The 16119-nt window shown below is 40.4% G+C and overlaps 2 protein-coding genes across 4 annotated transcripts in view; both read left to right on the top strand.

Moving 5' to 3' along the window:
* The window catches only part of LOC104965361 (membrane-associated phosphatidylinositol transfer protein 2-like), a 49812-nt gene extending 34665 nt beyond the window's left edge, over window positions 1–15147 (top strand). For all 3 annotated transcript variants that reach the window (XM_010794320.1, XM_010794326.1, XM_010794333.1), the window contains 16 exons: window positions 179–332; window positions 429–618; window positions 1413–1532; window positions 1784–1998; window positions 2486–2661; window positions 3394–3564; window positions 3649–3780; window positions 4406–4561; window positions 5730–5878; window positions 6595–6711; window positions 7104–7220; window positions 7302–7450; window positions 7538–7687; window positions 8215–8398; window positions 8483–8611; window positions 9245–15147. In XM_010794320.1, the coding sequence (XP_010792622.1) occupies window positions 179–332; window positions 429–618; window positions 1413–1532; window positions 1784–1998; window positions 2486–2661; window positions 3394–3564; window positions 3649–3780; window positions 4406–4561; window positions 5730–5878; window positions 6595–6711; window positions 7104–7220; window positions 7302–7450; window positions 7538–7687; window positions 8215–8398; window positions 8483–8611; window positions 9245–9613 (2678 nt within the window). In that variant the 3' untranslated portion in view covers window positions 9614–15147. The remainder of the gene's footprint in view (window positions 1–178; window positions 333–428; window positions 619–1412; window positions 1533–1783; window positions 1999–2485; window positions 2662–3393; window positions 3565–3648; window positions 3781–4405; window positions 4562–5729; window positions 5879–6594; window positions 6712–7103; window positions 7221–7301; window positions 7451–7537; window positions 7688–8214; window positions 8399–8482; window positions 8612–9244) is intronic.
* Window positions 1–16119, top strand: part of LOC104965385 (M-phase phosphoprotein 9-like) — a gene marked incomplete at its 3' end in the record, with an annotated part of 69959 nt that overhangs the window by 48278 nt on the left and 5562 nt on the right. The gene's annotated exons all lie outside the window — the stretch shown is intronic.

Here is a 16119-nt window from a genome sequence, read left to right as displayed (position 1 = left end):
CAGCCTCAAACTGGTGCAGTAGTTCTCTCAAGATGTAATCTGAGGATGTCCAAACAAAAGACAGGATATAAAGAAGACAATTCTGCTGCAAAAATAATTCAAACTTCTGAAAAAAAGTGTAAAAGGGAAATGTTCTTGCAGCTTTTTGACCAATGCAACATGTTCTTCTTGTCTGCAGTTGAGCAGAGCGGCAAGCAGGCGGATATAAACACGCTGGGCGGGGCCTTTGAGACGGTGATGAGGGTCCACTACCCCGCAGTGCTGGGACGCATCGCCATCCGGATGGTCCCCTGTCCTGCTGTGTGTGTGGACGCATTCGCACTCGTCTCCAAGTGAGAGCCCTCTTGAGTGTTTAATTAATCTGCTGTAATACAACCTGCTGAGTGAATGCTATAACGACGGATAACAACGCGTCCTCCTCTCCGCAGCCTCAGCCCCTACAGCTACGACGAAGGCTGCCTGTCCAGCAGTCAGGACCACATCCCTCTGGCCGCGCTGCCCCTCTTAGCCACCGCCGCACCACAGTACCAAGAAGCCGTGGCCACCGTCATCTTACGAGCCAATCAGGTGTACAACGACTTCCTCAAGTCTGTGGAGGGATCGTCTTTCAACGGCCAGGTGAGTGTGTAACCAGGCAGGGCTGACACAATATCATACTTTCACCATATGATTATTGTGGCCAAAATGAAGAATTGGGATATTTGTAATACATTTAAAAATTAAATAAATAGATAATGCTTTCAGTCAAATCCATATTTAACTTTTTTGATTGTGCTTATTGGTTCACTTTTTGACTAATTACATGGAATTATGAGGACATTTGTGGAGAGAAAAAAAAAGCAAGAACAGAGACAAATGGAAACTAAGAGGCGCTGGAATATTCGCACAATATTATCAAAGTAAATAAATAATGCTATCAGTCAAATTCATCTTTGACTTATTCTGGGTGTATTGTGCCTTTTGTCTTTCATTCTGAAAATGAATTGCCCTCAAATGATGAGTGCGAGACAGGTAAAGACAAAGCGACAACAGAAAGAAACAGAAATGATTTAAGAAGCACTGGATTATTTAAAGAATATATATAAAACAATGCTCTCAGTGAAATTCATTGTTTTTAGTTTTTAATTATACTCAAATTGTGAGTGTAGGGAGGTGAGTCAGCACATTTTTGGAGGAAGACAAAAACTAAACTGAAAGAAATGGAAATGATTTAATAGGAGATGCATTATCTACACAATATTTCATCATATTTTTTATTTTCTTAATATGATATAAACTTTTGATGTTCTTCATTTCAAGGTTGATAATTCAATTGTCCGATACATTGTGACACCCCTACTTGGAAGGTTCATATTTTTCCTCGGTGGTTTGTTGATTAATGTGCATTCATGTTTTTGTGCTTCGTATTACAGGTGTGTGTTATTGGTGATTGTGTTGGAGGCATCCTGGGGTTTGACGCTTTGTGCAGCAGCTCGGTGATGGTGTCAGAAAGCCAGAACAGCAGCAGGCGGGGCAGCGCCATCAGTGTACAGGTAACATCTAACTACTCTCTGACATATACGGGGCTAGCACACACACTTTAGCATCTTAATGAGGCTTTCAGTGCTAAAATATAACATCAGCATTCGAAAAACCAGCAAACCAATCAATAGTTGTAATATTTCAGTTTGAGCTAATCAGCGTCTCATCCCTAATTGCCATGCTACTAGTCTGGCTGAAAATGTAGAAATGTTTTAATCCCGTTCAGCTTGACGATGTTCTCCTTGTCCTCTCTGTCTCTCAGGACACAGACCTCCTCTCTCCGGGTATCATCATCAACAGCGGCTCTCCTTCCTCCTCGCCGACCCTCGAAGGAAGCCGCCATCTCAGCCGCAGCAACATCGACATCCCCCGCTGCTCAGGGCCCGACGACCCCAAGAGACAACTTCCACGCAAACGCAGCGACTCGTCCACCTACGAGCTGGACACCATCAAACACCACCAGGCCTTCCTGTCCAGGTGAGACACAGGAATAGGCTTAAAGTATTCTGTAAATGTCGCCGAATGTTTACAGAGTTCAGTAATTTGTTAGTATTAATCAACAAAAACTAAAGCCATTTTTCTCTACCTTTATTTATTTGTATCTATTCAATGCATTTAGAGGGTTCAGCTGTTGTCATATTTTCGTCTGCCTGTATTTGCCCTTTGCTTAGTCATTCTTTTCAATTTGAACACAAGAAGTAGCCAACCGAAGGAAAACGTTAAGCGGCATTGACATCAGCAGCTCTCAATATTGTTACATTAGTTTACCTTTTTTGGATAGATACATGAAGAGGAAACTTAGCATTAAAACAATCACTTTTTCCTTTCATATCTGTTTCCTTTCGTATTTAGTTTTTAGTTGTACACCCCCTCTTTTTATTAATGAAAATAATTCATCTTCAATTTGAATTTCCCATTAAAGTTTCATTAACGACATTACCTGTGATTGTATGAATGTTTCCAGTCTCCACTCCAGCGTGCTCCTCGGGGAGCCCGGGTCTCGGCGCTCCAGCAGCAGCACCATGCTGGAAGGAGGCAGTTTGGGGAAGTTTGACTTTGAGGTGACCGACTTCTTCATGTTCGGCTCTCCTCTGGGGCTGGTGCTCGCTCTGAGGAAGACGGTGGTGCCCTCTTTAGATGGTGAGGAAGGTTTTGCTTATTTTGATATTGCGCATAGCTTATTGTAATTTTAAATAGTTAAAAGTCCCTTCTAAAAGTTGTTTTGTTTTGCTAGATAGCTTCTGCTGTATTTTCCCTCGTGGGATTCTCGTCTCCAGTAGCTGTAGAGCCGATGTCGGGATGCCCTTTTTTTCCCCCTCTTTTTATTATTTTACCTGTCTCACAGATTTGATTAATTAAGGTTTATTTTGGTCTATAATAAACCACACCATGACGATCAATTAATCACATCAAAACAATACTGTAGAAAGCAAAACAACTGAAATTATGTTTTTTTTAAGACTCAAAATGTGTGGGCTGAAATGACAAGCTTTTCTTAGAATAAATAGTTTGTTTGGCATAAAAAGTCACAGACAAGTCATAATATTTAACCGTTCATACATTAAAGAGTGGGCTACAATCATCATATCTAACAATCAAGAAAAAAGCAAGTGACTTTATTTTAACCAGTATGAATTTCAAACTAAATGCAATTTCAATACAAACTCTACAGCAGCCTGAACGTTTGGGTGCTGCTGAGCAGTGGTTTTATTTCTCACCTGTCTGCAGTGGTGTAGAACTGCAAAAAGGTTTGGTTACAGACATGAAACTTTCGACCAGAGATGAATAAAACTGGGTTATTTGACTTTTGAAATCGTAGTTTCCGGTATCATGTTGCAGTTTTTTAAATCTCTTGACCTCTCTCCCCCCCAGTGTCGGCTCTGCGTCCGGCCTGTCAGCAGGTGTACAACCTGTTTCACCCCGCCGACCCCTCGGCTTCGCGCCTCGAGCCTCTCCTGGACAAACGGTTCCACCTGCTGCCTCCCTTCAGTGTCCCTCGATACCAGCGCTTCCCTCTGGGCGATGGACACTCGGCTCTATTGGGTGAGTCAAACATACATTACATACTTTTAATATACTAAATGTAGATAAGTCTTTTAATCTTCTTCCGTTTAACTTGCTCCCTAGTTGAGACGATGCAGAGTAACCCTCAGCTTCTGATAGAGTCTGTTGGTGCAGTTTCTCACCGCCACCAGGACTTCACCGTCAATGAGACGTCCATCCCAGTGCCCGTCCTAAACTGGCAGCTCCACACAGACAGTACGTTTCCATTTAGCAATCATTTATGTTGCTCTTTTCATCTTTTTATCCCTCATGTTACTTATTCTACGGATAAAAAGGGAAAATCTAGATTATAACAACCTGAGTCTTCATTTTATAGTTGTAACAACGATTTGATAACCCGAAGTACTTCTGTGCAAACACAATGTTCTTGTGAATTTACGAGATTATTATTACTCACTTTAGATTTTGATCTCCATATAAACTTCTTTACAAACTGTCCGACTTTTTGACCGCTGATGTTTCATCAGACATCGTTGTAGCGTCGTGTTCCCAGATCACAACAATTATTTGCTGACACGCAGCTCTGCTCTCGTAAAAGTTTTGCTTCATTACATTAGGAAGTTGGCTGCTCGTCAGCGATGGACATGTGTTTAGCTTTATGATAAAGATAATGATTAAAATGCGGAAATTGTGTTTTTTTGGACTCTGTTCTTGTACAGGGGAGATGTTTGTTTGCAAACTGATCCCGCAGTGTTATCATAGCCAACAGAAAGTATGCCAAAGCTACAGAAATAAAATAAAATCATAATTACTTTGATTTTCACTGGACTTCTTTCTGCAGTAGAGAATATGACTTAAACCCTTTCTTCTGTCGCTGCAGCTGACTCTCTTCAGTCACATATTTTCGTCGACGGCCCCCTCCCCACGTCCCCGGGCGTCCCTCACCTGCGCTGCACCCGCAGGTCCAGCAGTGCCAGCATCGCCAGCCAGGTGTCGGGCCTTGCCGACTCGTACACCGCCTCCAACATCGCCACCAGTAAGTCGCGCTCTCACCTCCAGTGTGTGACCCAAGTTTTGGCCTACGAGCTGACAGTTTACATGTTCTCGTTTCCTCCTTCCTAACGCCCGCCCAGCCCACAAAACTGAAAAAAAGCCCAGCCTGCTGTCCCAGCTGGTGCTCCCCTACAATAAGTTTGCCTCTCGAAGAGCATCCATGCGGTCTCAAAGGAAAAGCCGTCAGATGCTCTCAAAACCCAACGGTGTGGAGTCTGAGCACAGCTCGGAGGTTAGCTTTGACTTCAACGATGTCGCGTCTGACATCGCAGACATCAGCTCGGCCCCCCCGTCACCCGGGTTGCTGAAGAACATTGGGAAAGGTACCCTGGGAGCTGTAGTGAAAGGACAAGAAGGAAGGATGTTAGACTCCATCCTTGTTCCCTGTGCACTTTCCCTTCTCCTCTGAAATCTTCCTCTCTGGGATAGTCCTTCTCAGTACTCCTGATTCCAAAAACAAATCCTGCAATCTCCTCTTACGCTCAGGTTTATGAGAACCACTTCCGTGTTTTTCTTTTGCAAAACCACCAGAAATTAACTGGCCAGGTTCTCACAAAGTCTGAGCTGTTTTTTCCCTGCAAGTGTGCATTTCCGAACCTTTTCACAACCCTTCACTCTGCATTTTGATGAACTGTTTGGACTTTAGTTTTGGTGCCCTTTAAAGGAATACTTCAGCCACAAAATTGAGATTCGTATATCAATTACTTACTTTGAATTTGCGAGGAAAACATGCCTGCACTTTTCTTGCATGCCTCCATTTTGTTGAAAACTGAGAAAAGTCTTGATGAATTTAAGTAAAAGGGGGCCACAATGAACAACAGCAAAACTATATCAAAATATTTGTTTTAAACCCCCACACAACTTGTGCAGTATAATCCAAGCCTTTTTTATCCAGTCAACTCTCACACACAAAACACATGCACTTTTCCTAAAACCTTGCTATTCAATACACTCCCATATAAAGTAAAAGATACACAATGATCAACTTTCCCTTTTAACACTGTTTTAACTTTTTCCAGTTTATGATAACCCTAAAGAACTTACCTCTGAATGAATGTAGGCTGTAGATCTGCGTTGGAAAAACCCTAACAGAGATGAGAAACGGGAGGCACAGATTACTAACCTCCCTCTGTTTTTCTTTCCTTCTCTAGTTGCTTCTCGCTGGTGGGGCAGTAAGAGGATGGACTACGCTCTGTACTGCCCTGACGCTCTGACTGCGTTCCCCACGGTCGCTCTGCCTCATCTCTTCCACGCCTCCTACTGGGAGTCCACAGACGTCGTCTCCTTCTTACTCAGACAGGTTTGTTCCCTCTCTCTGTTAAATCAGAATTTAAGTCATTTTATCTGTAAATGAAAGTCAAAGGTCAACAACAATCAACCATTTTTGCATGGTTTGAAATTAAATTGAATAAAGATATTAATTGTTTCCAGAGGAGGAAACTGGTGTTTGGTGTAAAAGCATCAGCAGGTTGACTCTTTTGCTTTATAGTGAAATCTCTTGATAAATATTCAATGCGATGACATTTGGTTAAAGTCCTCTTGTTCCCCTATGTGAAGTGTAATCATTTTGATATCCTGAACCTTTTTTCTACTTATTGTTATGGTTTCTTAATAGATTTTAAGTGTCACAGTTCTCTCATCCTTGTCTTCAAACTGAAAATTAAGCTGATGCTAAAATCTAGAGCGGAGTGAAAAGGACAAAACCATAAATCTTCTTAAGTGAAATGAAGCAAAGTGTACTTGATGCTACATCAATTTTAAAGATTATGTATTTATTCATTGCAGTGATGAACCAGAATATTCAGATGAAGTTGCTAAGCAAGCAGAAAAAAGTGCCTACTTAAGCACCAAAATATTTCAAAAACTTAAACAAAAAAATGGCTTCTTTATGGCTTCTATCTTTATGAAGATCAGGATGACTGTAAATCTAAATATTTACTACAGGTTATGAAACAAGGTAATACTTAAAATGTTCTTGGCTGGCTTTTTATAACAAAAATGTATGATCTCCCCCAGGTGATGAGACATGAGAACTCCAGTATTTTGGAGCTGGATGGTAAAGAAGTGTCTGAATTCACTCCATCCAAACCTCGGGAGAAGTGGCTCCGCAAGAGGACTCATGTTAAAATTCGGGTAAGATCTCTCTTCCTTTTTAAGTGCTTTTCCTAGAAAAACATTTGAAATGTGATTGTAATATTGTATTTTATAACTTATTCTGGTTTAGTCAGACTCCACCTTAAACACACTTTACCGTTACATTTTTATCAATTATTTGATTTATTAAGAGACAAGCTGCTGCATCAGCTTAATACAATGCAAACAGGACATTCATATGTATAGTAGGACTTTACTTGGTTATTAGCATAGTACAGTCCCATTTAACAAGAGTTAAGGTGAGAAACCTTAATTGCTGATCTTAATTAACCATTTTATCACAAAAATATGACATCTTTAGTTACAGAAAACACAAAATAAAATGAGTTGGACAGTATTTCTGATTCCTGTTTTGTGCTCTTCTATGTCAGAACGTGACAGCAAACCACAGAGTGAACGACGCCGTGTTCGTGGAGGACGGAGCCCAGATGGTGATGGGACGTTTTATGTACGGCCCCCTAGACATGGTCACCCTCACTGGAGAGAAGGTACTGATGAAAGACAAACAAACTATGTGTTATTAAGGGTCACACACAGTGTTGTAAATATATTTGTGTTGTTTCCTGCAGATTGACATCCACATCATGACCCAGCCTCCCTCTGGAGAGTGGGTGTACTTCAACACGGAGCTCACCAACAGCAGCGGACGCGTCTCTTATGTGATCCCTGAGGGCAAGAAGCTGGGTATCGGGGTTTATCCTGTCAAGATGGTCGTAAGGTGTGCTGAGTCATTGGTATTTCAATTGAAAACAAAATTCCTTGTACATCTCCTCCCTTTAAAATATCTTCCATCTTTCTCTCTCAGGGGAGACCACACAGTTGCAGACAGCTATATTTCTGTGGTACCACGAGGAACAGAGTTTGTTGTTTTCAGTATTGACGGCTCATTCGCTGCCAGCGTGTCTATAATGGGCAGCGATCCAAAAGTCCGAGCTGGAGCTGTGGATGTGGTGAGGTAAGGATCATCATAACCGTTTACTTTATAGTAATATATACACAAAGGTTATCAGGGTGGATTTATTATACATCAACTGTAAAAGCTGTAGCCCACTCAAACTAAGCTACTTAGTTATGTTTGTTTTTGTTTCGGAGTAAATACAGAGGCACATATTACTAAAATATTGCACTATATGGCAATATATTTGAAAATACATATAGTTTAGTTTTTGTATCAGTTTCTTGCCAAATATCTGGCAGATGCCACATGAAATTAAAAGAAACTGCTGTTTTACAAAAATCTTAAAAAAGTAGAATAAAAATAAGTGTAATGTTTTTTAATGTATTTAAATTAATTTGTATTCATATAAATAAAATGTATTATTATTATTATTATTATTAATAATATAAATAAAGTAAGTCCATAATGGAGCATTTGGCTGCTAATGCCAGATATGTCCCTCCGTACTGGTCTTAAAGGTGATCCCGAACTCTGCTTTTCCTAAATTAATGCTGTGCTCCTTTAAATGTATTTGTTTTTTGCAGATACTGGCAGGACTTGGGCTACTTGATAGTATATGTAACGGGTCGTCCGGACATGCAGAAGCAGCGCGTGGTGGCCTGGCTCTCTCAGCATAACTTCCCTCACGGCATCGTCTCCTTCTGCGACGGACTGGTACACGACCCGCTCCGGCACAAGGCCAACTTCCTAAAATGTCTCATCAGCGAGGTAAGGCAGGTCCCTTTGACTTTGGGGAATGTGTTCTGTTAAAATCCTTGAATCCTCCAAAAGCTGACCTCCCTCTTTGATTAGGCCAACATGAGGATCTTTGCTGCCTACGGCTCCACCAAGGACATCTCAGTGTACTCGTCTCTTGGCCTGCCTTCCTCCCATATCTACATCGTGGGAAGGCCCACCAAGAAGATGCTGCAGCAGTGTCAGGTACGGAGTAAATCCTGATAGCAAAGGCAGAAATTCTACGGTTAACAAAAAGTGCAAACACAGAAGTAGTTTAACGATTGCCACGAGTATACAAGTAAATTCATCATAATCATTTTAACAGTCTGCTTTGTTGGTCTCACCTACTTTTAAAACTCTAATAATAAAAACACTGTTAAAAGAAGAATAATTCAAATGTGTTGGTTGAATAAAGTACCAGTAAAACTGTCTAAAAGCACTTATAATTCTTTAACTATTTAGTTATTTTAGCTGTCAAGTACATTTGAGTTGAGTAGTACTGTAAGTAACATAAATCAAATACTCCAAGAATGAATGACAAGTGCCTCTCAATTTTACTTGAGTAAATGTAAAAATTGGCATCATTCTACTGTTTTCAATACTATAAAAAAGTTTTAATTTGTATTCCTTGCACAATGGAGGGGATGTTTCTTTCATCATCACAGGGCAGATACACAAATTACTTTGTATTTCTGTAATCAATGCGATGTAGTACATTTAGCCTTGGTAGAAGTCTCTGCTCTCCAATTTCTTTTAACTTGTGTGTGTTTAATATCACGCACTGTTTGGATTTTGGTTGTCAATACATGTATCTGATTTACTTTACCTCTCTTCCAGTTCATTCCAGATGGCTACGCTTCCCACCTGTCCCAGCTGGAGTACAATCAGAGGTCCCGCCCGGCCAAGTCGGCCAGCACCCGCATGGTCCTCCGCAAGGGCAGCTTTGGGCTGGGGGCAGCCGGAGGAGACTTCCTTCGCAAGCGCAATCACATCTTCCGCACCATCTCCACAAAGAAGTCTGCGGGGGCGGGGTCGGCCTCTCCAAACCCGACGGGGCGGACGGAGCGAACCCTCAGCCAGTGTGAGATGGAGCGGGAGCGAGCGACCGGGCCAGCGACCCAGAGGAGTATGAGTATTGCTGCAGGGTGCTGGGGTCGCACGGGGAGCGGCAAGGAGGGCAGTGGAGGGTTACTCGGCCCTAAATAAGGTTCAGATTGGAGCTGTGGTGGTAGAGGACGCTGCCTGAGTCAACATGATCTCTGGATTGGACCCAGAGAGAAGAGTGGAAGAAGAAAAGGTGGAAGGAGGGTTTGAATTTTAGGAAATAAAGGAATAGGTGGTTATAGCATGAAAACACTTGATCATCAGTGATAGAGAAGGATCTGTCCAGGAGGAGAGGACTAATCAGGCCAAATGGGATCCAGCGAACAAAAGACAATTCTGTAGCATGACTCTTTTACAGTAATACTTTTATAGGATACATTATAAACTATAGAAAATGGTGACAAGGAAGGATTAAATGAAATATTGTAAGCCTTAAACTAATCTCGTATAACGGGACCCCACCTCCATACACACACACACACACACACACACACACACACACACACACACACACACACACACACACACACACACACACACACACACATTTAAACAACACACTGTCCATTCACACTCATGAGCTCAGGACAAACTGCAGAGCCAGATTCATCTTCAAACAATCGAGCACGGGTTTGAGGCCAAGTTGACTGGCAGCCATGACAAAGAGTTGAAGACTTTCACTACTGTTTCTGTCCCAATGTCAGCTGAGCAACAACATGTTTCAATCACATCCCTCTACCCAGGAATGACTGGCAATCAGTACAGAATACAGTCAGCTCATCCTAATTACATAAAGGAAATAGTTTCTCACTTTTCTCTACCATGCAGGTACTTTTGGGTTCAATTTTAATCGTTCACGCGCTTCTGTTTCTCCCGCTGTTGCCTCACTGATTCAAGAAAGTGAGATGATAATTCATCTTTATCTGTGACTCAAACTGTGCCGTGTTGGGTCCTTATATTTTAAGCAATTGGCCCTCGAAACAAGTCCTTGAACTTAATATTCAAGAACGTCTGGTAACCGTGCATTTAGCTCATGTGCAGCCTCATTAGCACCTAGCTGCAGAATCAGTCTTATTTAAATGCTAGTTTCCAATGCTGCAAGGACCACAATTGCAGTGAGGTGGAGACAGAAACTATTAAACCATGACTGTCTGCGTGAATATATACTATCATAGAGAAGTGAGAAATAATGTTTTCTTTGGTAGTTTAGGTGAACTGATCCTTTAAACACCTGAGGGCTGGATTTGAAATATACAATATATATCAGAGGTGAAAGTACTTTGTATCTCCACACAATACATTATGCTAGTTTCATTCCCCTTTGTGTTTATGTGTGTGTGTGGGAGACTCTGTAGTATTTTCCCTTTCAGTGTGGCCTCTGGGCCATCCAAGGCCTTAATATCCAACAACACACTTGCTCCACAGATGGAACAGAGAGCAGACAAACAGGGCATGCAGCATTAAAGCAACAACAGAGACTCTGTACAGTCAACAGCAACAATCCCTTTATATATTCATCGGCTTGCAATACCTCTGACCCGCCTGTTGGTGGCGTTCTGTTCCCCACATGTGCTGCTGCTGGGAGACACTTGTGTGTTGTTCCCCGGCTTCCTGCTCTTTTGGATGGATGGAGGATGGACATGGTGTTTCTGCTGAGGAGCCTGATTCATTTCAGGCGTGACTCTTGGAGGGATGGAGGCAGTGTTTCCATGTAGCTCTCACTCACAGAGACCTGTTAACCTGACAGTATTTTTACCAAACTGACTGAAGAATGGGGCCGGAAGTGATTCAGCATGAATGTTGAAAAGACTGCATCGAAATCACCGCTGCCCTCATAAGAGCAAACATCATGTTGCTGCTTCCGTCTACTGAACTGTATATTTTCATACAAAAGCGACGTAGAAGAAGAAGCGTCCTCACATCTCCAGTCCAAAATGCAAACGTTGTGCTCAAAATAGTTTCCAGTGCTGATGCCATCCTCGCTCCTCTAAGGAAAAGTTCACACTTTTTCAAAGTCTGATTCAAAACAATAGTTGGGTGCTTTAATCATTGCTCCTGTTCATAGTGTTCATTTAAAGATTTGTATTGCTCTTCCAATTTAAGGGATAGGGGGAAATCCCATTAGAGAAAGCCTTCGATCTATGCCAGGATGTGTTAAAACTAAAGTATATTGAAGTATGAACAAAGTCAGTATCAAGTGAATATTTATTGACTTTTTAAGTATGACATTTGAGCAAAACAACATTTTGGACAAATTCCAGGTTTTGTTGAGTGATTTTAAATGATATAATTAGGTACTCAAAGTGGGCATTCAGGTGATGGAGTGGTTTCAATCACATTTACTGTAACCCATAGATCGAAATCGCTTATGATTAATAATTCAAACCATGTTTTGAAAATTCTACATCCCTTTAAATTCTTTAAATATTGAGAAGAGTTGTGACTAGCGAAGAGTTCCTCTCGTGGTAAAGTCTTGAGCGTTGGGTCTTTACATTTTGGTATACGCTTTTTTTTTTACGTTTAAATCGAAAATAAAAATCTTTCCTACTAGGTACTAGACACATTTGTAAGATATTAACTTGCATTTTTGCTTATGTTAAAGCCTCACTAAACATTGTCGTGCATATTTGCCCTGAAGGGACTGTGTATTTTGTCCTCCATACTGGAAGCACATTGAAAAAGGATCCTTCAATCAGCCATTTTGGATTTTCATATGGGAACCCAACTTTTGTTTTCAGACAGACTTGAGAAACTGTGAAGCCCTCCTTTAAACCCATGAAAGCTTTTTGATGCGTGGAACAGTTGTACCTCTTGTTCACGTCATTTTACTATGCTGTTGTTTTATGCCCAGCTTCCACTCCACACAAGAGTGTCTGTTTCCACTCTGTGTGATCAGCAATGTCTTCAACCCGACACAAAAGCCAAAATCATTCTCTAAATACTGTAGTTAATCAACTGTGTAACCTCATTGTTGTTTTTTTGCACTAGTTAATGGTGGGAATATACTGTAGTTACCATCTCATGTTGCTACATTTGGACAACTCTGTAGTGCATGACACTTTGTTCATTTCAGGGTATACTGTATGTGCAGGTACGCACACGTCTGTATATTTTGTCAGAAAATGAAAATAATGTAAGTATATGTGCCAAACAGTAAACAGTTTGAGAGGATAAGTATTTAGACTAGGGGTTTTCTGACACTGTGGCTCCCCCCAACACACCGTCCTCCTACTCTCATAACAATATTAACCTTTGTCTTACATTTATTTGGAAAATAATCATGTTTTGGAGCTAGGTTTCCCATAATGATTTGCAAGATGTAAAAAAGGAAGTATGGGGCCCCATAAAAAACAAAATAACAACATATTTTTGTTCACAATTTCGAAGGACATCAAATTACGGCAGAATTTGTGGCAATAAGGTGCCAACTGTTTTAAATTACCTTTATGTCCTCCATCAGCTGCATGCAACAGTGTTGGTGAATTGCCAAATCAGAAACTACAATAATTTGGTTTTAGAGCTCCTGCTTGCACCAGTGTCTTGCACCTGCCTCACCTTCCTTCAATAATTGACCTGGGGTGCCCCAGAGTTTGAAAACCCCTGATTTAGACTGTATCCAACATTTTCTTTCCGTAACAGGGGAAAAGTGTACTGAGAGCATTACTTACTGTACTACTTGACTGGATTATCATGATTTTTGGTGACTACACCTTCTTAATCTAATGTCGTCCATGTCTGAGGATGAAAAAAGTGGCTTTAATGGAAAGCTGAAGATGTATTTTTAGCTTTGAATTGAGAGAAAAAGGTGACCATGCTGCTGTAATCGTGGACAGTAAGGATTTTAGCGAGATGTCACAGATCTTTTTAGTGCTGTTGGTAGCAGTTTTTTGGCTACAGACACATCGTTACCCCATTTAGCCGATTGGCTGCTGTTGAATGTCCGCCCGTTTTATTCTGAGGCTGTTCAGAAGCCATGGATGTGTCAGTGTACATACTGTAAAGATGTATATGTAGGACTTATATGGTTGAGAGTTATTTATTTACCTAAAGATCATAATGTTACTCTGGAAATTTCAGGTGAAATATATTTGAAAATATGTAGCATTTTATTTGTCACTTTGGCGGTCATTAAGGCTAAGGACCAACACAAAGTTTTTTTTAGTTTTTACCAGTGCAATATTATTGTTCCAATCACAGCCAGGCAAAACCGCTATCACAGCAGGGGCACAATATACCACAATACAAGCTACAGGCAATCCACAGTCTGAAATCATACACACACACCTGCAGTTGTTTCACGTCTCGTGAAGACTATTTGTATCTGAGCTACTGTTGACCTCTGCTGTCTCTCTTTACAACAGGCAACCACTGAACGTTTTATAGGACTTACTGTACCTATTTTTCAAACTGGAGTATTTTACAAGACCTTTGAGATATAACTGGGGACTGTTTTTTCAGTCACCAGTGGGTGCATGAAGAAGTGAAAAATCCCGTAAACGAAGCAGCTCTATTTAACAAGCTGTTGCATGTCATCCAGTCAGATTGGAACTACTTAACCTTCATGCTTAACAATAATAAACCAGTTATGTTGTCCTCAATGTCCTCACTGTCTAATGAAATATATATCAAACCATTATCCTGAATATATTTGAGATTATTGCAATTATTGCCACATTTGGATAAAACGCTTAAAGAACCATATTCGGCTTAGTTTTGAAACACACAGTCCAGAACTAGTTTTATTCATTACTAAACGTTTTGTGGTACCACTTTATAATAAAGCACCCTATATGATCTTTATTAATCACCCATTAATAAAGTAATTACTCACAACTTGTAAATCCTATGTAACGGCCGGGTGCCTTATTGTTACGTTGTACCAATATTCTGTATTATTCTCAATTATTTATAAATCCCAACACTGGGGTTGTTATACATTTTAAATAATCAACTGAATTAAATAGTGATACACAACATAACTCTAGGTCTGTGACATAAATATATGGTGGCAATCATTCAGATATATTTTGGATATTTGCAGTGTTTAAAATGTTAGATTAAAGATTGACAAATGTTAAAGTATTTCACTTTATTTTAACCCTGTTATTTAGCATTTATAAGCAGTATGTACACAGTTCAGAATTGGATTGTAAACAGTTATTGCATACTTACTAGAGTAAATGCTTTATGACACCGTGTAAGGATTTACTCATGCTGCATGATTACAACTTTTGTGTTATGTCAGGTTAAATTGACTTTTTATCAATGTTTGTTTATGATCATCACACTACCAAACATTATAGTTTTATACTCTGTCTAGTGTTATTGTACTGCCTATAGATGCTAAACAGGGGGCTTTAAATGACAATATTACCAGTATTTCTCTGTATTCTTTTAGCAACTGTATACAAACGGCCATAAACAATTTTTAAATGATTGGTAAGTGTTATCCTTTCATAAATGACATTAACAACCACTGTTAAAAGCTCTGTGTCCTTGGTTAAGAACACCAGTATGTTGTTTTCAGACAGAGGATACAGTAGGTGCTGATGTCTCATAGTTCATGTTCAGGCAGATCGGGCCGGACTCTCTCTACCATTGTCTGTTCTGTGGAATAAATTACAATTGGACGGTAACTCAACATGTCTGTGTGATTTTATTTGACATAATACTTTGAGATGAATATCTGGAAATGTTTTTCTACCCATCCCTTTTCTTCTAGCAAAATACTTGTATCTAATACTTAGGTTTATGAACAAAATACCTACAAGTTATAACATTACTGCTGTACTTATTGGAAATCGTGTTAGCATGCCAACATGCTCTAGCTGTTTTACTCCCAGTTTAAAGGTAGAGTAGGTAATTCACTTCAGAAACACTTTTTGTTATATTCCATGGAATGCTCTTAACATCCCGATAGCAATGAATAAATTAAATGCTTTGACAATAAATATATACAAATATTTCATCTGTGGAAGCCGTGGCGCTGTAAAAAACAAATCCAATTATCTGCCTCGGCCCGTGGCAGATAATTGGATGGCCAACCTGCCTGTCAGCCTTCCATCTCGTGCACAAACTTATCTCGTGCCCTCATTGGTGCACGTTCGTGTGTGTTGGAGGCAGTGGCGTTTTCTCCTGGAGGCCAAGGGAAGCCAGGCTTCCCCTGTTTTTTCGGATTGTAATTATAATTTTAATAAATAAATAAAAACACTTCGTTTAGTTTCGGAAATTCTTTGTTCTGTGTTGCTGCCGGTGTCGGTACCAGATGTGTTCGGGGTACCATATGTGTTCGGGGTCCGTCTCTTACCAGTGACGTCAAGACGTACGACGTCACGACGTAATGACGTCAATGACGTCACGCATTGTGATTGGCTGTACGGTAATTTACCCACGCTGTCTAGAGTATAGAGGGGTTTTTTGATCATTACATTACATTGCATTTAGCTGACGCTTAAGTGCATTCGACCAACAGGATCAAAACTTGAAGAAATACAATAAAACTTGAAGAAAAACAAAGACGAATGAGGAGAAGAACAAGAGAAATCGAAGGTAAGAAGTATATAACGTAATATGGTAGGTAATATGTAATATGTTCAGTGCCGTTGGCA

This window comes from Notothenia coriiceps, unplaced genomic scaffold (assembly GCF_000735185.1).
Source record: "Notothenia coriiceps isolate Sejong01 unplaced genomic scaffold, NC01 NC01_scaffold00002059, whole genome shotgun sequence".
Taxonomy (NCBI): domain Eukaryota; kingdom Metazoa; phylum Chordata; class Actinopteri; order Perciformes; family Nototheniidae; genus Notothenia; species Notothenia coriiceps.
This window is presented reverse-complemented; position numbering and strand designations above follow the sequence as displayed.